This window comes from Camelus bactrianus, chromosome 12, assembly GCF_048773025.1.
Source record: "Camelus bactrianus isolate YW-2024 breed Bactrian camel chromosome 12, ASM4877302v1, whole genome shotgun sequence".
Taxonomy (NCBI): domain Eukaryota; kingdom Metazoa; phylum Chordata; class Mammalia; order Artiodactyla; family Camelidae; genus Camelus; species Camelus bactrianus.
In genome coordinates this window covers 22,032,726-22,053,348 of record NC_133550.1, presented here as the reverse complement: position 1 = coordinate 22,053,348, position 20,623 = coordinate 22,032,726, and the positions used below count along the sequence as shown (strand labels likewise).

General features: G+C 38.8%; 1 protein-coding gene and 1 long non-coding RNA gene across 11 annotated transcripts in view; one reads left to right on the top strand and one right to left on the bottom strand.

Annotated features, from left to right (window-relative positions):
- Window positions 1-13,759, bottom strand: part of YAF2 (YY1 associated factor 2) — a 67,154-nt gene extending 53,395 nt beyond the window's left edge. For 3 of the 5 annotated variants that reach the window (XR_012510631.1, XR_012510632.1, XR_012510633.1), the window contains exons 1-3: window positions 13,591-13,759; window positions 13,030-13,155; window positions 11,070-11,447 (exon numbers count right to left, since the gene is read on the bottom strand). Coding sequence is in view for 2 of the 5 variants with exons in the window: in XM_074375018.1 (XP_074231119.1) it covers window positions 13,030-13,155; window positions 13,591-13,616 (152 nt within the window). In the remaining 3 variants the exon portion in view is untranslated. The remainder of the gene's footprint in view (window positions 1-11,069; window positions 11,448-13,029; window positions 13,156-13,590) is intronic. The other 2 variants (XM_074375018.1, XM_074375017.1) reach the window with 1 other exon arrangement.
- Window position 13,760: 1 nt separating this feature from the next.
- Window positions 13,761-20,623, top strand: part of LOC105081377 (uncharacterized) — a 38,659-nt gene continuing 31,796 nt past the window's right edge. Inside the window, exons 1-3 of one of the 6 annotated variants that reach the window (XR_012510635.1) lie at window positions 13,761-14,232; window positions 15,543-15,675; window positions 19,598-19,743. This is a non-coding gene — a long non-coding RNA (uncharacterized LOC105081377). The remainder of the gene's footprint in view (window positions 14,233-15,542; window positions 15,676-19,597; window positions 19,744-20,623) is intronic. The other 5 variants (XR_006720260.2, XR_836434.3, XR_012510634.1 and 2 more) reach the window with 5 other exon arrangements.

The following is a 20,623-nucleotide window of genomic DNA, read 5'->3' as shown; positions in this document are numbered from 1 at the left end:
ACTCTTGAAAGGTTCCTTCCAGCTCGAAAATTCCCAGTAATTCTGCAAATTCCCATAATAAACGATACTACAGAATGAAATGCCTACTGAATCTTTTAAAACAGATGATTATCAATTATAGATCATATATAACAAAAGGTAGAGATTTTAGCAATCATGAAAGCCAATAAACAAAACACTACAGTGTTCAGTAAATATCTGTTAAATGCATAATTTATTTTCAAACTCAAAACGACATAGTATTTTACACACTTGTAAAATCACTAAAATTACAAATTATAAAAGATGATTATTTAAGGAAAATGTGTCTCCAAAAGATAAAAACCCAGTAACCTAAAGTTCCGTTGAATGAAAACTTGGTAACACCCAGAATGCTAATCTTTCTACCTAAGTATGCTGGTCCAATATCGAATCCTGAAGGAAAGAGGGATGAGCAAAGAAGCCTTTCACCCACATAGGACAGTTTCATAAACCTCTTTATCAGAGACAGAAGGGTGAAAAGTCAAACAACCCGCATTTCAATCTAGGCTCTAACACTAAATCTATGGTTAGATGAGCATCTCCCTCTCCCCAGTGTACGGTGGCTTGACAGGCAAATGGAATGATAGAAAGGAAATCATTCTGAACACAGTAGAACACGACAGGAATGATAAAGAATTTAAAGATACTGTTTTTACTGAATTCTTACCCAAAGAAACAACCTATAGTAACTAAAAATTAATTTGGTAGCAATAAGTTCCAAATATTCTTTCAAAATATTTAGTGAGCACTTACTTGTGCCAGCCACTATAAGGGCTTTACAGAAATTAACTCATTTAATTTTCTCAACAATACTTTTTAAAGAAAAGAAAAGAAAAAACCTGAGTAACTTACTGAAGATCATTGCCAATATAACCAATAGGACAGCTAAAGAGAGGGACATTAAGTTTAATAATGAACTCCTATTATAAACTATTTTATTCTCAAAAACGGTTTCTGGGATAAGTACTAAATACATATAAACTTAATAATCTGTAACCATCCTTTGTAAATCCACCATTGGCAAGTAATTATTTTAGTTTTTTGAAATCTTACTTCAATTATGTAACAATCATTTTCTCTTAAAAACATACATATGTATACACACATATACATACACACACAAACATACAGGATTTGTCCCAGCAATGAAGTGGCAGCTTCATTTGGCTGAAATTTCTTAGGAGAAAGGTAATCAATCAATCAAACTGGAAATTGGCTGTGATGTCAAAACACAACTTACCAAAAGCACTTGACTGGTAACAGCCACAACAACTGATCTCATACTTAATTTTAGCATAGAACTTCTCCAAAAACTAGAATGACATTGAAAAATTAATTTAAAATTTATTCTTCTCTTTACTCATTAGCAAATATTTATCTTCTCTGCTATAATTCAAACTCCCTGGGGGTTGGAACTGGGTCTTCCCTACAATTCTACAGTCTTACAGCATAATTTCTGGCATAATTTCTGGTACATGTTCAAAAAGCATGTACAGAATTCTAGAATTTTGTTCAATTCTGATCATTTACTTTTGATAAGTCACATAAGTATACAGAAGGGTTCTTTTCCAAATAATGACTTAACCTGCATCAGAATTCTTTTTCAAAGCCTATTAAAAAAAAAACTTTTCCTTTCTAATATCTATATTCCTCTTTCAACAAACTTTTACTGAACACCACTACTTCCAGGCATTTCACTAAACATTCTCAAAACAGATAATGAAAATCTCATGTTTCTCTTAAGAAACTCAAAGCATAACAAGAGAGAAAATGCACACATGTAACAGAACTGCAGTGTACTAAATGACATAATAAAGATGAGCATCACAAACTGACTTTGAAGGACTAGATCCTAGAAAGAGAATACAGCCATCTTCCTCTCTCTCTCTCTGGTTAATCTGTCCTATTGAGAGCGAATACACAGCTTCATGAGAAAGACAAAATCAGTCCTGGGTTTAAGAGGAAATGCTGCAAGGAAGTGTTCTAACTTCATTGATTTACATAATGCTGTCTACTTTTCCCAACACCACTTGCTGAAGAGACTATCTTTTCTCCATTGTATATCCTTGCCTCCTTTCTCGAAGATTAATTGACCATAGGTCTGTGGGTTTATTTCTGGGCGCTCTATTCTGTGCCATTGATCCCTATGTTTGTTTTTATGCCAATACCACGCTGTTTTGATGACTGCAGCTCTGTAGTATTGTCTGAAGTCTGGGAGGGTTATTTCTCAAGCTTCATTCTTTTTCTTCAATATTTCTTTGGCAATTCTGGGTCTTTTGTGATTCCTTATAAATTTTAGGATTATCTGTTCTAGTTCTGTGAAAAATGTCCTGGATAATTTGACAGCGGTCGAATTAAATCTCTAGATTGCCTTGAGCAGTAATGGTTATTTTAACAATATTGACTCTTCTAATCCAAGAGCATGGGATATCTTTCCATTTCTTTAAGTCATCTTTAATTTCCTTAATCAATGTTTTTTAGTTCTCCATGTATAAGTCATTCACCTCCTTGGTCAGATTTATTCCTAAGTATTTTATTGTTTTGGATGTGATTTTAAAATGGATTATTTCTTTACTTTTTTTTTCCTACTATGTCATTGTTAGTGTTAAGAAATGCAACTGATTTCTGTTATGTTAATCTTGTGTCCTGCTACCTTGAATTCTTTTTTTCATTTTTCAGTTTTATTAGGTAGAACTGTTACAATGTGACTGCACATATACAATGTATTGCATGTAAATACATATACATAATATACTGCATATATTTTAAAATTTATATATATGTACTGTTGTTTCTAAGAACGTTTAGAGCTTTAGCTTTTTAAACTTACATAGTTACCAGAGGAATAAAGCCAACCATAAAGTAAGAATTGATTCAAAAAGATACATATACCTTGCTATTAACAGCAACATTTTTTTATAATTGCCAAGATACGAAAGCATCCTAAGTGCACATCCACAGATGAATGGATAAAGAAGATGCAGCATATATATGGAATGGAATACAACTCACCCATAAGAAAGAAGGATATTTTGCCATTTGCGGCCCTTCATTCACTTTTTTTCACTTCAGAAAACAGAATTTTATAACTGGCATAAACATTTCTACTGCATCAAAAATAACAAAATACCTAGAAATAAATTTAACCAAGGAGGTTACCTATACTCTGAAAACTACAAAACACTGATGAAGGAAACTGAAGATGAGACAAAGAAATGCAAAGATATCCTGTGCTCTTGGATTAGAAGAATCAATATTATCAAAATGGCTGTACTACCCAAATGCAATGCAACCCCCATCAGAATACTCACAGCATTCTTCACAGAACTAGAACAAATAATTTCAAAACTTATATGGAACCACAAAAGATCCTGACTGCCAAAGCAATCTTTTGTAGGTCTTTTTTTTCTCTCTCTTACTTCTTTTTGTTCTCTTTTCTTATTGTCTGATGACGAGAGACGTTTCTTTAACATTTGTTGTAAAGCTGGTTACCTTGTTAAAATAGAATAGAAGTGGTGACAGTGGGCATCCTTGTCTTATTCCAGATTTTAGCGGGAAGGCTTTCAGTTTTTCACTGCTGAGTATTATGCTGGCTGCGGGTCTGTCATAAATAACCTATATTATGTTGAAATATGTTCCCTCTATACCCACTTTGGTTAGAGTTTTTATCATAAATGGGTGTTGAATTTTTATCAAAGGCTTTTTCTGCATCTATTGAGATGATCATGTGATTTTTGCCCTTTCTCTTGTTGACGTGGTGTATCATGTTGATGGATTTGCATATGCTGAACCATTCTTGTGTCCCTGGGATGAATCCAACTTGATCATGGTGTATGATCTTTTCTATGTGCTGTTCGATTTTGTTTGCTAATATTTTGTTGAGGAATTTTGCATCTATGTTCATCAATGATATTGGCCTGTAATTTTCTTTTTTATTAGTGTCTTTGTCTGGTTTTGGTATCAGGGTGATGGTGGCTTCATAGAATGAGTTTGGGAGTACTCCCTCCTTTTTTATCTTTTGGAAAAGTCTGAGAAGGATCAGTATGAGTTCTTCTTTTTATGTTTAGAGAACGCTCCCTCACACCATACACAAAAATAAATTCAAAATGGCTTAAAGACTTAAATATAAGACAAGACACAATCAACCTCCTAAACACAACACTGGCAAAACATTCTCTTGACATAAATCTTAGCAATGTTCTCCTAGGGCAGTCTACCCAGGCAATAGAAATAAAAGCAAAAATTAGCAAGTGGGACCTAATTAAACTTACAAGCTTTTGCACAGCAAAGAAAACCATAAGCAAAACAAAACAACAACCTACAGAATGAGAGAAAATATTTGCAATGATGTGACTGACAAAGGTTTAATTTCCAGAATATATAAACAGCTCATACAACTTAACAGCAAAAAAACAAACCCAATCCAAAAATGGGCAGAAGACCTAAACAAGCAATTCTCCAATGAAGACATATAAATGGCCAACAGACACATGAAAAAATGTTCAATATCACTAATTATCAGAGAAATACAAACCAAACTACAATGAGGAAATGCAAACCAAATGACAAACTACCTCATACCAGTCAGAGTGGCCATCATTAAAAAGTCCACGAATGATAAATGCTAGAGAGGGTGTGGAGAAAAGGGAACCCTCCTACACTGCTTGATGGGAATGTAGTTTGGTGCAGCCATTAAGGAAAACAGTATGGAGATTGCACAAAACACTAAAAACAGACTTACCATATGATCCAGCAATCCCACTCCTGGGCATATATCCGGAGGGAACTCTAATTCAAAAAGACACATGCACCCCAATGTTCATAGCAGCACTATATACAATAACCAAGCCATGGAAGCAACCTAAATGTCCACTGACAAATGAGTGGATAAAGAAGTTGTGTTGTATTTATACGATGGAATACTACTCTGCCATAAAAAAGAATAAAATAATGCCATTTGCAGCAACATAGATGGACCTAGAGATCATCATTCTAAGCAAAGTAAGAAAGAGAAAGAAAAATACCACATGTTATCACTCATATGTGGAATCTAAAAAAAAAAGAAAAAGAGGACACTAATGAACTCATCTACAGAACAGAAACAGAATGCAGACAGAGTAAACAATCTTATGGTTACTGGGGGAAAGGGGGTGGGAAGGGATAAATATGGGAATTTGAGATTTGTGTATGTTAGCCACTACATACAAAAATAGATTTTGAAAAAGTTTCTTCTGTATAGCATAGGGAACTATATTCAATATCTTGTAATAACCTTTAATGAAAAAGAATATGAAAACAAATAGATGTATGTATATGCATGACTGGGACATTGCACTATACACTAGAAATTGACACATTGTAACTGACTGTACTTCAATTTTAAAAAAAGAGGAAATGCTGAAGTTAGATGGAGATCACAATCAGAGGTATGAATAAAAGACACGAAGAAAGGCAGGTTTGGAATGGGCCTAGGAGAATGTCCCAGAGACTAGACACATGAGCTGGATCTTGAAGAATAAGAACTGAACAAGGCAGGCAAAAATAACAAATTCTAGAAAGGGATCAGTGACTAATCCTATTAGCCTGACTCTGGACAATTAGAAATAGTAAAGAAGCACAAGATGAGGGAAAATTTCATTTTTTTAAATTTCTGCCTAATTTCTATCATCTTGTAAGTGTCTGCCAACTTGTATAATTGATTTATCTTTAAAAGTAACAAGTTCAAAGATTAAAAACAATACTTTTACAATCATAAGAATTAGTTCCATTTTAATTGTAATTAAATTTAACCCATTCCATTCATTTTAAATTCAGTACAGTTCAAATGTAAAATCCGAATTCTAAACTATTTTTCAAATTTAATAATCTCAAATACTACAAATCTTTATTTTATTTTTTGATAGGCCCTTGATATCAACTATACTAACTTTAAGTATCATGGAAAAGAGAACTGACAATTTAACTGAGGAATAAAATATATTTCATAATATACTACACTCTTTCATGACTTCAGTAGTTTACTGTAGTCAAGAAATAGTTCTCATTTTCAGGATTACTATGTAAATTTAAAAAAAAAAATCTGAATAAAAAGACCTAAATAGGAAGTTGTGAGATAAACATACAACTTTCCACTTACACCTTAAAAATGCAAAAGTATTCATGTACAGTATCATCCTTGAAATAATGCTAAAACATGAAGCTTGTATAATGTAATATGCTAATTTAAGAAAATGACAAAGCAAAATGTTCCAAAACTGAGGAAAGTTAAATTTCCTCTTGTAAACATCCTTTTTAAGAATATGATAAGAATAAATAAAATATGGTAATAGAAATAAGACATGCTAAGCTCTTTAAGTATGCTCTTACTTGGTCATCAAAATAAAAATACTATGTTATAAAAATACTATTTTCATGTTTAAAGATATATACACTAAGACTCAATGACTCATCTCAGTTACTCATCTAACTGTAAAAACTGCTTTTAATCAAGTAACATAAACAAAAATACAAAGCAAAATTGTGAAAAAAATGCTGAAACAATTAATACGTATCTACAAATTATGGACAAAATAGTCTGATAATACTTTTTAGAAACATAGTCTTAAAATTTATTGGAAAAGCAATGGCAGGTATCAAACAGAAGTAGTCAAATGTAAGAGAACATTATTTGACCAGTCTGAATGCCCACATATTTCAGGTACTTTCCTAGCTTCTGGAGATACCAAAGTAAGACAGTCCCTCCCTGGGAGAGGAGACAAACCACCAGACATGATGGCCTTCTCTAGGAATAACTATACACACATACACATAGATAGACACACTGAATCAATAGGATAGTGGGGGTGGGTGCAAGGAGGGTTGTAAGAGACCCATCTGTCCAATAACTCGGGAGAAATGATATGAGCTTCTAAATTATAGCAACATAAATTGGAAAAAGGACAGATTCAAGAGACAATCCAAAGGGAGACTGGACATGAGAAAGAAGACAGTAAGTCAGGATCAAAGGCGAAAAAATGATAGTTATCAGCTCAGGTTCCAGAAAGTTTATGCCCCACACAAAATAAGGAACAGAGAAAAGCCAAGTTTGGATAGGCAGAACTTGATTTCAGAGATGTCCAAGGAAAACTAGGAAAAAAGAGTGTTAGAGACATCAAGGAAGGAGAATTTTGATTTTTTAAAAAGGCTACCAACATCAAATACGGCTGAGGGGACATAAAAGAAGACTGAGACTAGGTCCCTGAGTTTAACAACTAGGTCACTAGGTTCTATCAGAGAGCTCACCCCCAACAGGATAAAAGGACGGGAGAGAATGAATGCCTGCGGACGTAAACGTATCATATACAGAAACCTGAGCCGGTAAAACTACCCCAGCAGTGCATACGCTTTTTGGTCTCAGGATCTCTTTACATCTCAAAAGTTAAAAGAGCTTTTGCTTATGTAGGTCTTATTTATACCAAAAAAAAAAAAAAAATACCAAACTGAAAATAAAAACTGAGAAAAAGTTTAAATATATTACTTTATTTAAAAATATATAAATAACATATTTTTTATGAAGAAAATCTTCCATTTTCCAAAACAAAGATAATTTTGTGTGAAGAGTGGTAACCATATATTTTTGCAAACCTCTACTATCCGGCTTAATAGAAGACATCTGGACCGTCATATCTACTCCAATTTGTCGCAATGTGTTGTTTTCATTCAACAATACGAAGAAAACCTAGACTTCCACAAATATGTAGTTGAAAAGAGAGGAGAATTTTAATAGCCTTTTCAGATAATTGTGGATATTCTTCTTTGATACTGCATAAAAACTCAACAAGGAGTTGTTTCTTAGAAGTTAGCTGAATGCGAAATCGGAAACCACATCAACAAAGTTTACATAGTGTTCCCTTAAAATCCACTGGTTTATTTTATACTTTGAATGGATTATCTATGGATGGTTTTGAAACATCATACACTTGTTATTGGGAAATGTTAGTGCACTGAGTTATGCAGACCTTCCAAATATTGACAAACTTCATGATAAAATATTAAAAATTACATTCATTGATATAACCATCTGATCTCATTTTTAAAGTCCTGGGAAGCTCTTGATCTCACTGTGATGGTTACAAGTCTTCAAAACCTGATTTTCACCTGACAGCTCAATTTTTATCATTGGCAACAAATACTATCAATTGTTTTCCCCAAAGTAACAGACTTAACTGTGTTTAATTTTGAGGCAGTATCTGCTAAAAACCCACATCTGAATAGCCAGTTTGCCAGCAAATAAAAATATTTTATTTAAATAAAAATTAAAAATTCAAATAAAAATATTTGATGAAAAAAGCAGCCAGTTCTGCTCAAAACTCAAACAACTACAAAAAGGTCTCCCTCGAATCAACCACTTTACTTTGGAAAACAACAGGAGTGCTTTACTTGCACTTCCTGGTTCATCAGACAGATTATTAAAAGAGACACGAGACTTTGTACAGTCATTTATTTTTACTGCTTCATCAAGAACATTCTTAAGTGAAACTGGCATCTTTTTACTGCATGTGCATGCTGGTGAAGATTACGGTGAGTATCGAAATTGGTGCCACTGCTTTGATTTATGCTAAGGGGCCAGCAGTTGTACCAACCCTTGCCTCTGCACAGCCACCTCCACCTCAAGTGTCAACACAGTGAAAAAGGCAAATAACATCTTAGTATGATCACAAAAATAGTCTGCACCTTACAGACTCCCTAGAAGGGTCTCAGGGACCCTCAGGGCTGATCAAATCACACTTTGAAAACCACCACTCTGGACTATCCAAACACTAATCACTTTGAAAATTTCTCCAGAAACAATGAACCCACGTGACTAATTCTAACCCAAGATGCAGAGACGAAAACCAACCAACCAAGCGACCTCCTAGAATAAGGAGTCCCCGAACAGCCCCACGTGGTGGCTGGAAAGGTTCCCCAGGCATGGCAGGCTAAGAATGCTGCATTTCTGACAAACAGACGGACTGACATGGTCTTTGACTTTTTCCCACATTCCCACACCGAGAGTCTAGGAAAACCTGTGCCAAGCCTCAAATTAGAAGATATAAAGCACGTATGACAAGAGAACAGTAACACTGAAAAGATTTTTATCTGATGATAACTGATTTCAAGGTTTCCTCAAAATGTGAATTTTATACCATTTACTCCCACTTACTCCATTTTATACAAGCTGTAATAATTCATTCTTTTTACCAACAGTCAGAGCCTAACCATAATACTGTGTTCAGTCATACACACTAGTTTTTCTAAATAAGAAAATTTCACCTCTTCAGCTCACATGTAAGTATCTACTAATACTACCTCACGTATAGAATTTGGTACAAAGTGTTTCTGAATTGACAGCAAAATCATAAAATTTTTACAGAAGGAACAAACATCTATTCGCTCAGCACTGCATGTCTAGTACCTAACTCAGCCCTTGTACAAAACATGCTCAATTAACACTGCTGAATGCTGAATGTTTAAGTGGTTAAAATGAGGTAAGAACCCAGGTTGCGAGACTCCTAGTAAAACATCAAGCACGCTTGCTAATATATGAAATCTTTCTCATCATTCTCTACAATAACATCTCTGAGATCCCTAAAGGAACTACTACAATTTTCCCTGAGAAAATATACTACTACCTGTTACGTTTGAAATTACATTTTTAAGCCTGCTCCAGACTAGGTGTTTTTATATTCTCATTTAAATCACAGTTCAAAACCAAAACAAATAGCTCTATCATTTTCATTTTTAAACGTCTGCTTTCTGAATTAAGCATTTATTTCCATTCTTATATGAAGAAGTGGCAGTAAGACACCAGTCTAACTCAATCATCATGCATTGATTGTACTACTCACACACTATACTAAATATTTTTCTCCAATGATTCAGAATGGTTCTTTATTTCTTAAAGTTTCTTAGGTTTATATCTGAGACACTTATTGCTTTAAAAGAATTTGAAATATAAAAGATGAAGGAAACTGTGTAGCACCTTTGACAATAATTGTCACTGTAATTTTTTCTTTTTTACATCTTTCCTGTCAGTTTCACATTTATCATTCATTGATCCTCTCACAAAAGCACAATGTAGAAAACTTCCAGTACTTGAACTATCTAGCTTTTTAGAGTCTGAATTTTTTAAAAGATTAATCAAATTTAAACTAATTAAGGCCAGCAAGTGCAAAACTGAAGTTCAGTCGTAGAAATGGCATACATTTAAAGAATATAATGTATCAATTCAGGAATTGAAGCTGCTTGAAACCGTATTTCATTCTGAAATACTGCTACAAATATAATCTCATTTCAGTCCATACAGTTGCTCTGCAGAAAAACATGACCTACCAGGGATATTGCCGATGAAAACGGTCTTCCGCTGCAATATAAAGGATTTCAGCTAGATATCCTTTAAACAACAACAAAAAAAATCAGGAAGACTTTAAAGGGAGACCATTTTTAAACCTCCAACTTCTGCGGAGGTTTAAAAAGAAAAGACTGTTCAAATGTCTGGGATGGCTTAGACTTGGCCTCACATTGGCGACTAAGACAGAATCAGTTCAAAGGTCATTCTGACCCAAGGGATTCAAGTTCTGTCTCTCTCGGTTATGCAAACAAGTCGTTAGCAAACTGCATCCTTCTGCTCTGCAGCTACCCAGTCCCTGCTTGGGTAATCGCCAACCTTATCCTTGAAATTACCCTCACTGCTAATTAACACGTCAGTTGTAGAGAATTATTTCTTCCAACTGCTGAAACTTTTGCTTCTCAAGAGTGTTATGTGATCTTTTAATCCTGTTTTTCTAACATTACCAGGGAGGCAAATATTTTGTGGTGCAATCAATATCTGCCTTATTAACAATGTCCTGTTCCATTGTTCTACCCAAACGTGGATTCCACTCTGAATTTCGGAAACAGCGGGAGAAAAATAACAAGACAACAGAGAAATTAGAGCTCTTAGGTTTAACTTAGGGCCGAAATCAAAAGAGAAGAGACAATTCAGAGAGAGGAAGGAAGAAGCTGAGAGGGTCGTAGTGTAGAACACTTACTTTTAGGAACAGAGTGTCCCTTAGACTTCTGGTGAGTTGCCCAGAGCCTCTTCAGTTTCAATCCAAATGACAATGCTTCTCTGAGTCCTCCTCAAGTAATGTTTCCACCACTAAAAATTGGATCTATAAGAGCTCAGATGTACTGGTAAAAAATGTCAGGGGCCCCCACGTGGGCCTCAAGCCTCTTTTAAACTAGGCCCACTTCTCTGTCCTGGGCCAACTCCCCTGTGCACTATATTCCTTCTTCTTCCAGGTGCCAGGTATTCGGCCTGTTTCTCCTCTTCTGAGCTGCCACCACCTACTCTATTTCTCAGGGTTCCTCTAACCCCAAGACTGGCTGTGGAGTAGGACACCAGCTTCCCCCCTTCCTTGCTGTCCCTGCAAATAAACATATAGGCTCTTCTAGTTTCAGTATTTTTCTAATGGCTACAAGAAAATAGAGAAGGAACAACAAAAAGCAACAATATCGTACCAGATATTGATTACAGTAATTGTCTCCACATTAAAGTTCCTGCCTCCCAAAAAATTTTTCTGAAAATTGCTTATTGAGCATTTTAAAAAGTAAAAAGTACTAACATAGATATACAAATATAATCTAAACTAAATCCAACCTTATATAGACATGAAGATATAAAGATACTTTGCTTTTCAAAATACTTAAATCACGGGTCCAAAAATAGTTACCACATTCATTTTAGCAAATGGCACTTTTTTCTTTCTAGAATGTTCTGTTTCCTTGAATTTAGCAGATGTTTGAAAGTTTACTTTTTAAAGGACATCAGGAAAATGTTCAAAGTAGTTTACCCAATGTAAATGGGAATTAATATACAAAAAGCATATTATGATTTACAAAAAGAGGGATATGTCAAAAGCAGCTAGCCTCATTAAGCAAATCTTAAAAATTTCAGGCTATTGACAATCATTTCTATCTCTACATTTTAAAACATTTAATAAAATGCTATAAAATGGTGTTTTAAAATCTGGATATCTCATTTTTAGAAATCTAACTTCTACTGAATATACTACTGTAATGTTAACATTGTATAGCCCTTTTTAAAAACATTATATCACATTAGTATCCTTGTGATAATTTAGTTTCTAACAGACTTTAATCAAAATATATATGTCATCTAAATATTACGTTATAAATCACAGTAACTAAGCGCTGGCAGACTAAGCATGCTCTGACTTTGAATTTCCCAAATGATTTTCTTTATCCACTTAATTCACTTAAGTGGTTTGTTTTGTTTTGTTTTTTAAAAAGACTGAGTTATCGTGCTGTAAGCTTACAATAAAAGACCGAAAGTAGGCAGAGATCATTTTATCTCATTTATATAGTCTAATGGATTGCCATTTAATCAAACTAAAGATACTCAGTTACTTTCAGTAAAAATGTGTCCCTGTGACTGAGTTCCCCTCCAACTATTTACCTATAAAATATTAGATAATTAGAATAAAAACACTACACAGAACCCTGATCTGACCCTTCCACACGTTTGTATATAAAAAAAGAAGCCTAATCTACTATGTATTCTATAATCAGATACTTTTTTGAGGAACGAAATTAAATTACATCTTTTGCTCTTGAAGAGGGTTTCACGGTTTTTGATTCCTACACTAACACAACAATGCAGCCAACATTATTACATCCGGAGTGTGTGCTGGGGAGGGTGGAGGGGGGGTGGCATTACACCCAGCGATACGAATTTAAAGCGCAGTAGCTAATGCCTCCCTTAAATAATGTAGTCTCTCCAGGCAGCGGAAAAACCTTACAGCCTCCTCAATTACCCCTCACCGCAAACCATCGCTTGGGTTGCTACCAATCTGACCCAGTTCCTATCGCGGCCACCACCTCGCTCTCGCTCGGCCCGCCGGGTCCGCGAGTGTCACGGGAGGGGCGGCCGCCGCAGGGGCGTCCTCGGCGCCGCGACCCGGTCGGCGGGGCAGGCCCGGGACTCACCGGGTGGAGGTGCCCTTCCGCACATCGCACATCATGCACTTGAAGGCCTCGGCGCTGTTCCGGAAGGTGCAGACGCTACAATCCCAGTAACCCTCATCCGAGGACGGCTTCGACTGCCGCTTCGGCCTGCAGGACACAACCCGGACACGACGCGGCGCGTGGTCACCAGCAGGCCGCGCCCGGGCCCTGCGGCCGCCCCCGCCCCGCCCCCCGCCCCAATTCCGCGACCCCCGCCCCGCCGGCCCCCGGCGCGCCAGGCTCCGGCCCGGGGGGGGAGGGGAGCCAGGAAGGCGGGGGCGCGAGTGCGGCCGAAGACGCCACCGCAGCCGCCGCCGCCGCCGCCGCCGCCCTGACACCCCGGGCCGCCGCTCCGGCCGCCGCCATCGCGGCTCCATTGTGGGGCGGCCGGCGCCGGCCCCTCGCGCGGCAGCGCTCGCGCAGCGGCGGCGCTGCCCACGTTCTCGCCCCGCTGCCCGGGCAGCGAGCGAGGCGGCCGGCCGAAGCCCGGCGCGAGGGCCCCGCCGCCGGCGCGGTCCGGGCCCGGGGCCCGGGCGCCGTTACCTGGTGGGGCTCTTCTTGTCTCCCATGGCTTGGCTAGGGACGCACGCCGAGAGTCGCCGCGGCGGCCGCTCTGTTTGTCAATAAGGAAGATAATAAGCCGGGCGGAAGCGGGCGGGGGAGGAGGGAGGGCGGGGGCGGGGAAGGCCGCACCGCCGAGCTCGGGAGCCGCCGCCGGAGCCCACGCAGCCTCCAGCTGTCGGGGAAACTCCTGCCTGAGCCACGTGACCCGCGCCCGCCAACCAGCGGCCGCGCCGGAGACTTCAAACGCGGCCAGCGCGGCCCAGCGCTCGCGGCGAGTTCGCGGGCGGCGGAGTGGGGGTGGCCGCTCGGGCCCCTCTGGCGGGGCACGCTCCCTCCTCCCGCACCAGGTCTAGTCCGAGGTGGAGCCGGCCTTCCGAGGTCAGCCCAGCTCCGGACCCGAGTGCGCTGCCGCGGTCGCCAGGTAGAGCCGCTTTCCGGGCCTGGGCGGTCCCTGGCTCCTCAGCCCCAGTCCGAAGGACACCGGGGCGAAGGCGGGAGTCACCAGTGAGCGCCATTGCCCGGTGCCTTAAGCCACTGGTCTGGTTTGGCGCACACGGATGCTCTGCCAAGTCGGAATTGTCGCCCTTATTTTGGAGGAAACGAAACCGAGGCTCCGGAGAGGTTAGGTGACTTCCTTTATATTGCGTAATTAGAAAATGACAAAGCCAGGAATCTAACCCTCGTTTCATTCCAGTGCGGTCTTCTCGCCTCCCAGGCCTCTACAATAGTTGCTTTAAAACGAGTTTGCATGTGCCCTGAACGTTGTTAGGAAAAGAACACTTTTCTCCCAGATCTCGTTACCTCAACATACTGGATGCCCTCATATAGTACTAGACTTTAGCGACAGCCATCTAACTGGTCTCTGAAGCTCCAGCCCCACCTCCCGAACCTGTTCGGTAGTTCACAACCAGGTTAATAATAAAATGCTGGTAACATTATGTCACCACATTAATCAATAACTTTGCTAAGACTCTCAGACTTATTGGCCTGGCGTTCAAGGAACAGCACACTTTCTCCCTACTTCCCCAATCCACTGCCCATCAGAAGAGCTGCCTCCTGCCAAACTAAATGAAATTCATTCCCATACCCTTCCTTGATACACATGGCTCACTTCTGTATGAAATACTTCCCCTTTGTCTCTGTACTGTTTCGAATTCCTGTAAAACAACAGTCATATGGCTAAAAGGGTCTTAAGGTACTAGAAAACAAATAGAACAATTCGAAGTACTGGGTTCTCAGCCTGCTTTCTCTGTTACGTAACTGATCGACCATAGAAGTTGTCCTTAGTTTCTGTAATTCTCAACTGCTTTGCTTCATCTGCAAAATGGGCATCTATATTTACGAGAGTGCACGATTAATAATAAAATAACACTTTTTAGCACTATGTGCTGGCGCTTTGTAAATCTCTCTACACAAATGCGTATTTTAAAGCGCTTAAAGTGCTATGCAAATGTTCTCATCAATTAGCCTAGCCCTCTATTTGAAAGACAAGGAATTTAGGGACCGGGTTAAATGGTTTTTCTTTAACAGGCCAGGATTAGAGCTCAGGTATCCTGTCAGTCTTTCACCAAGCTATAGTTTTTTTAAAATTATAGTTCATTTACAATATTATATTAGTTTCAGGCGTACAGCATAATGACTCAGTATTTTTGCAGCTTATACTCCATTATAAATTATTACAAAATAATGGCTGTAACTCCCTGTGCTATCTATCTGTCTATAGCTTATATCTACTTTATACACAGTAGTTTATATCTGTTAGTCCCATATACCTAATTTGTCTCTCCCCGCTTCTCCCATTTGGTAACCACAAGTTTGTTTTTTAAAACTGTAAGTCGGTTTCTGTCATCAAGCCATGCTTTCTGATTAACCAAATCAGATTTACAGCGGTTTCTGAACTCATTGCACCATCTTTTTTTTTTTTTTGCAAGCATCACTTCTTATGACTCAGACCTCGATTTCAGAAACCCAGAAACCATGATGAATATGACAGAGCAAAGCATATGAGAGAGGAAATCTTAGGCCTGGTCTTCAGTCTCTCAGTAATGCAATGGGTAAATTTAGGTAAGTCACTTCTCTTTTTTCCATCTGTAAAATAAAGGAGTTAGAACTATTATCTCAATTTAAGTCCCTTCCAAGTCTAAGGCATTGTGATGTTTTTAAACTCCTCATCTGTGTGGATTATCAAGGAGATTAACAAAAACTTATCTACTTGCAAAAGTGATGGCAGCAAAGTATTTTCCAATCAAATCCAAAAAAAGAAAAAAAAGCAAATTGAGCACTCTAAAAACCCCCAGTGCTGCAAATCCCGTTTCACTAGAACATAACGTCCACCCCCAGAAAGTAAGCTCCATCTCTGGGTCATAAACTCAAGAACGGCAGGAACTTTTATTTGTTGTCTTCATCACTGCATCTCCAGCCCCTAGAATAGTTTGACACATAACAGACAGTCAATAAATATTCTAAGAATGAATACATTCACCTGTGTCTCAATTCTACAACAAAGTATTTTTTCATACCAGATTTACAGCCTATTAAGCCTAGTGTGTGTGGTGGATTGTCAGTCAGTGCTGAAATTTACAACCACCCTTCAAACTGTACTTTACAACTCTGCAAAGTAGTCCTTGGAGGAGAACCAGAAACCCATTTTCTGCGGAGTTCCAAAGCACATGCCCTTGCACTGTACCAGCTGCCTCCCACTTATTGGTGCTTCTCTGGGAAAAACCCCTTCCTGGACTAGACTTCCATGGAGATAGTAATACAGGAGATACTTCTCCCGCATCACCACAAAAGTCACACCTTTTTCCTAAAGTGTTTCCTACGTGTCTGGAAGAGTGGCTGGTGAGGAAGAGAAAGGTCCTTGCCACTACAGGAATGCAGGTTCTTACTCATCCAGGTGTCATTTCAGTACATTAACAGAGTTCATATCTCAGTACTCGAGACATACAAGTCACTAGGGTCACTTGTAAAACAACACAAGCAGTTTAACAATGTAACAGTAAGTTATTGAAGTTTTCTAATGATATACCTTTGAAAAATTAAAATAATCCCCAGGCCACTGATATAAGAATGTTCATTTCCATTCTGATATGCTTCCTAGAATGATAGAGCCTGGAGAAGTTACTGAAGCTGTGCATGGAATCCTGTATACAGGATTCTGTTCTCTGTGGAGGTGGAGAAAAAGATTGAGTGCACCTGTCTTAGATCAAGAAACTGACATTGGGCTACAAACTGTACAATTCCAACCAAATGACATTCTGGAAAAGGCACAGCTAGAGAAACAATAGAAAGATCATTGTTTTCAGGGGCTTGGGGAGAGGGAGAAAGGGAGGAATGAACAGATGGAACACAGGGATTTTTAGGGCAATGAAGTTTTTCTGTATGATACTATAGTGGTGGCTACATGTCATTATGCATTTGTCAAAGCCCATAGAATGTACAACATCAAGAGTGAACCCTAATGTAATGTGTAGACTTAGGTTAATAATAATGTGTCCATGTTAGTTCATCGATTGTACCAAATATGCCACCCTTATGAGGGATATTGAGGGTAGGGGAGTATATATGTGTGGGTGGGGAGGGCCATGTGCAAACTCTCTGTATTTTCTGCTCAATTCTAGTGTGACCTGAAACTGCTCTAAAAAAAATAAAGTCTATTAATAATAATAAAAAAGAACAAAAAAAAAAAAAAAAGAAAGAAAGAAACTGACCTTGGATCCCAGAAACCCCAGGCTATTCTGATTAGTCCTGAATTTACATCAAGGCAAACACAACAGCAATAAAAACTATGTATTAAAGTTTTGTATATAGTTATTATGCAACAGGAGCTAATGCCTGAAATGAGGAGTAGCCTCCTTTTTGTCAACTGGAATTTGAGGGGCAAAGTGCTATAAATGAGGCAGAAATAAGCTACAAAACCTTCCCTGAGAGAACTCAAAATAAAGTGTAACATTAATGAGCCATAGTTGTAAAACTAATCACATTTTAAAAGGTTGGTTGGTTTTTGTTTAGTTGGTCATGTTTTGTTTTTGCAAAATGGAAATCCTTTTACTGATTTTTGTTGGCATAGAAATTACATGTTACCAGTTGCATTGGCTTGTGGGGTGCCAAAACAAAATAACACAAACTGGGCGGCTTCAACAACAGAGATTTATTTTCTCACAATTCTGGAGGCTAGCGGTCCAAGATGAAGATGTCAGCAGGGTTGGTTTCTTCTGAGTCCTCTCTCCCTGGCTTATAGTTCACCACCTTTTCTCTCTGTCTTCGTATGGTCTTCCCTCTGTGTGTGTCTGTGTCCTAACCTCATCTTCTTGTAATGGCATCCATCTTACCGGAGTAGGGTCTAACCTAAGGCCCTCATTTTATCTTAATTATCTCTTTGAAGACCCTGTCTCCAAAGACAGTCACATTTTGTGGTGCTAAGGGTTAGTACTTCAACGTGAATTAAGTAGGGCACAAAATTTACCCCGTAACACCAGTGAAAAAGTTTAGCAGAGACTTTTTTTTTTAATTTTAATTTTTATTTTAGCAGAGATTTTTCGAATTAACATATCCAGCACTTTTCTTGAAACACTGCTGGAACAGGTTCACAATCCTCATCTGAAATCCTTAAGGCTGGATTATGTTTCATAGGTAAAACATTTGGGATTTTCAAAAGGCAGTATGGCACGAATACCGCATAATTACCTAAGACTCCATGTGGGTTCTGAAATTGTGAGCTACCATCAGAGGTGTTAATATTTCTGCAGAACATGTACATATTCACACTAAGTGGAATAATAAATTCTGTAAGTCACCTCCCATTAGTTCCACCTAGATTTTACTGCTAAATGATTACAGATCAGGTAACATGTGAAAATGCTTTCAATTTTCAGTGCTTTTTGGATTACAGAATTGTGGACAAAGGATTGTGGATCTGTAAGAATTTGAAGGTGAATTCAGATTGAAAAGGTGACCCAAACTTTCATTCTTGAATGCTCAGTGGTCCTGCTTTGAGTTGGTTGCTGAAATTTTGCACTGATTTTTACTTTGGACATTGAAGTACTGACAGGTGCTCTCAGGAATACCCTGGGGTGAAGCCATAATCCTTCCTACCTTCACAGTGTATCAGCAACCCAATTTTCCTTTTGTAATCAGGCTCTATCTCCCCATCCGAAAAAAAAAAAAGCTGTTATTTATCTGTTGGTTCAGTAGCATGAGGAGCACTAAATATCCAACTGGCAATTTCATCTTCCAGTTCAGTAGAAGAACCAGTGTGGAGGGCCCTGATGGAAGCACTCCTATGCCAAGAACCAAGGTCTCCAGATCAGCAGAGTTTGATGTTATAGGGATGGGAGACACAAATTCTGCCATCAGGCTTTTAGGTATACTAATGAGAAGAGCCACTCCCATCTTTTTATTCCTCTATTCATTCTGGCTGTGGGAAAGACAGCACCACATACTGGTCTCTGATTCAAAGCATATACTGTTTTAAGACAATAGAACCAAGTTCTTTCCGGATGTTGTCTTTAAACTGACTGAAACTTGAGTAAGGCTTGCCACTGTTCCATTAGGCCAAGCGCTTCTGGGTGACGAACGATGTGGTGAGAACAGTGATTTTTGTGAACGTGAACCCATTGCTGCGTTTCTTGTGCTCTGAAATTAGATCCTTAATTAGAAGCAGTGTTGTACAGAATATAAGGAAAATTAATAAGGTGTTTTATGAGTCCATGAATGATGGTGCCAGCAGAAACATTATAAGCATGTATATCCCAAATATATATCTATTCCAGCAAAAAGGTCTCTGTCCTCTCTCCCATGAGGGAAGTAGTCCAATAGAATCAGCCAGCCAGCAGGTAGCTAGCTGGCTTGTCCCTCCAAGAAAGGGTGCCAAATAGACCCAGTGTTGGTCTGTGCTGTTGGCTAGTTAGGCCCTCGGCAGTGGCAATGTAGCAAGGCTACAGGGTCAGCCTTGGTGAGCAGACAGTATTGTTAAGCCCATGCAAAGCCTCCATTCCAGACACTCGTCCACTTTGTACGTGGGTCCACTGAGAAAGCACTACCCTGGCTGCGGACAGTGGCTGACAGACATCAAGAGAGCATCATTTTGTCCACCTGCTTGCTGAACGTCTCCTTTCCAAATGCTGCCCTCTGGTGAGTATTTTCATGGAACATGAGTGTCTTTATACCCTGTGCCTGTTCTGAGAAATCCATTCGCATACCTCTTCCCCGGACCTTCTTGTGTCAGTCTTCCAATCTTGTCTTCTCCAAAACCCTGACAGTCCGATCCAAATGTTAGCCAGTGCCCATGAATCACTGCAGATCCATACTTCTGGTCATGTTGTACTCCAGAAAAGATGGACAATCAAATGTGTTGCTCTAAATTATGCTCGTTATGAGAACTTCCCTCCATCACTGCCCTTCCGAGCCACCTCTCCACTGGAACTGTGATTGTACAACCGCCCGCCTCTCCTTGGTGCCCGTATATAATGAAGAACCATTTCATTTGTAAACCAGTCCTCCTCAGTGAACCAGTTATAAGAAACTCCTTATGAGGTCGTAAGTATCGATTGAAGGAGAGGAAGAGTCACTATTGAAGGACTCTTCATGCAATTGCTTGTCTTCCATTTTTGTTCAAATCCAGTATCTTGTATACCGTTTCCACTTGATGGCAGATTGCTGCCAAGCACACCTAACTACACGGCTTGGTGGTCCAAATAGCACTCATTTTGTAAAAGGAAGCTCAGTTAGTATGGTCACTTGATGTCCCGTGGTTAGACGTTCAGTCTCTATGTGGGACTAAATAGCAAGAGAGGAGCTCTTTCTGAAAAAGGAGAACACTATGAAGATGAGAACATGGGTTTTCTCCAAAGCCTTAAAGGTCTGCACTGTGATTTCCCTTTAGTACAAATATCTGCTTACTACATAATAGAATATTTTATATGTACAGCTATTTGAGCATTCATTGTTACAGATTTTTTTTATTAATTTTGTTGTTAAAAATGCATTCTTTGATTTGCTGGTCTTTAATATT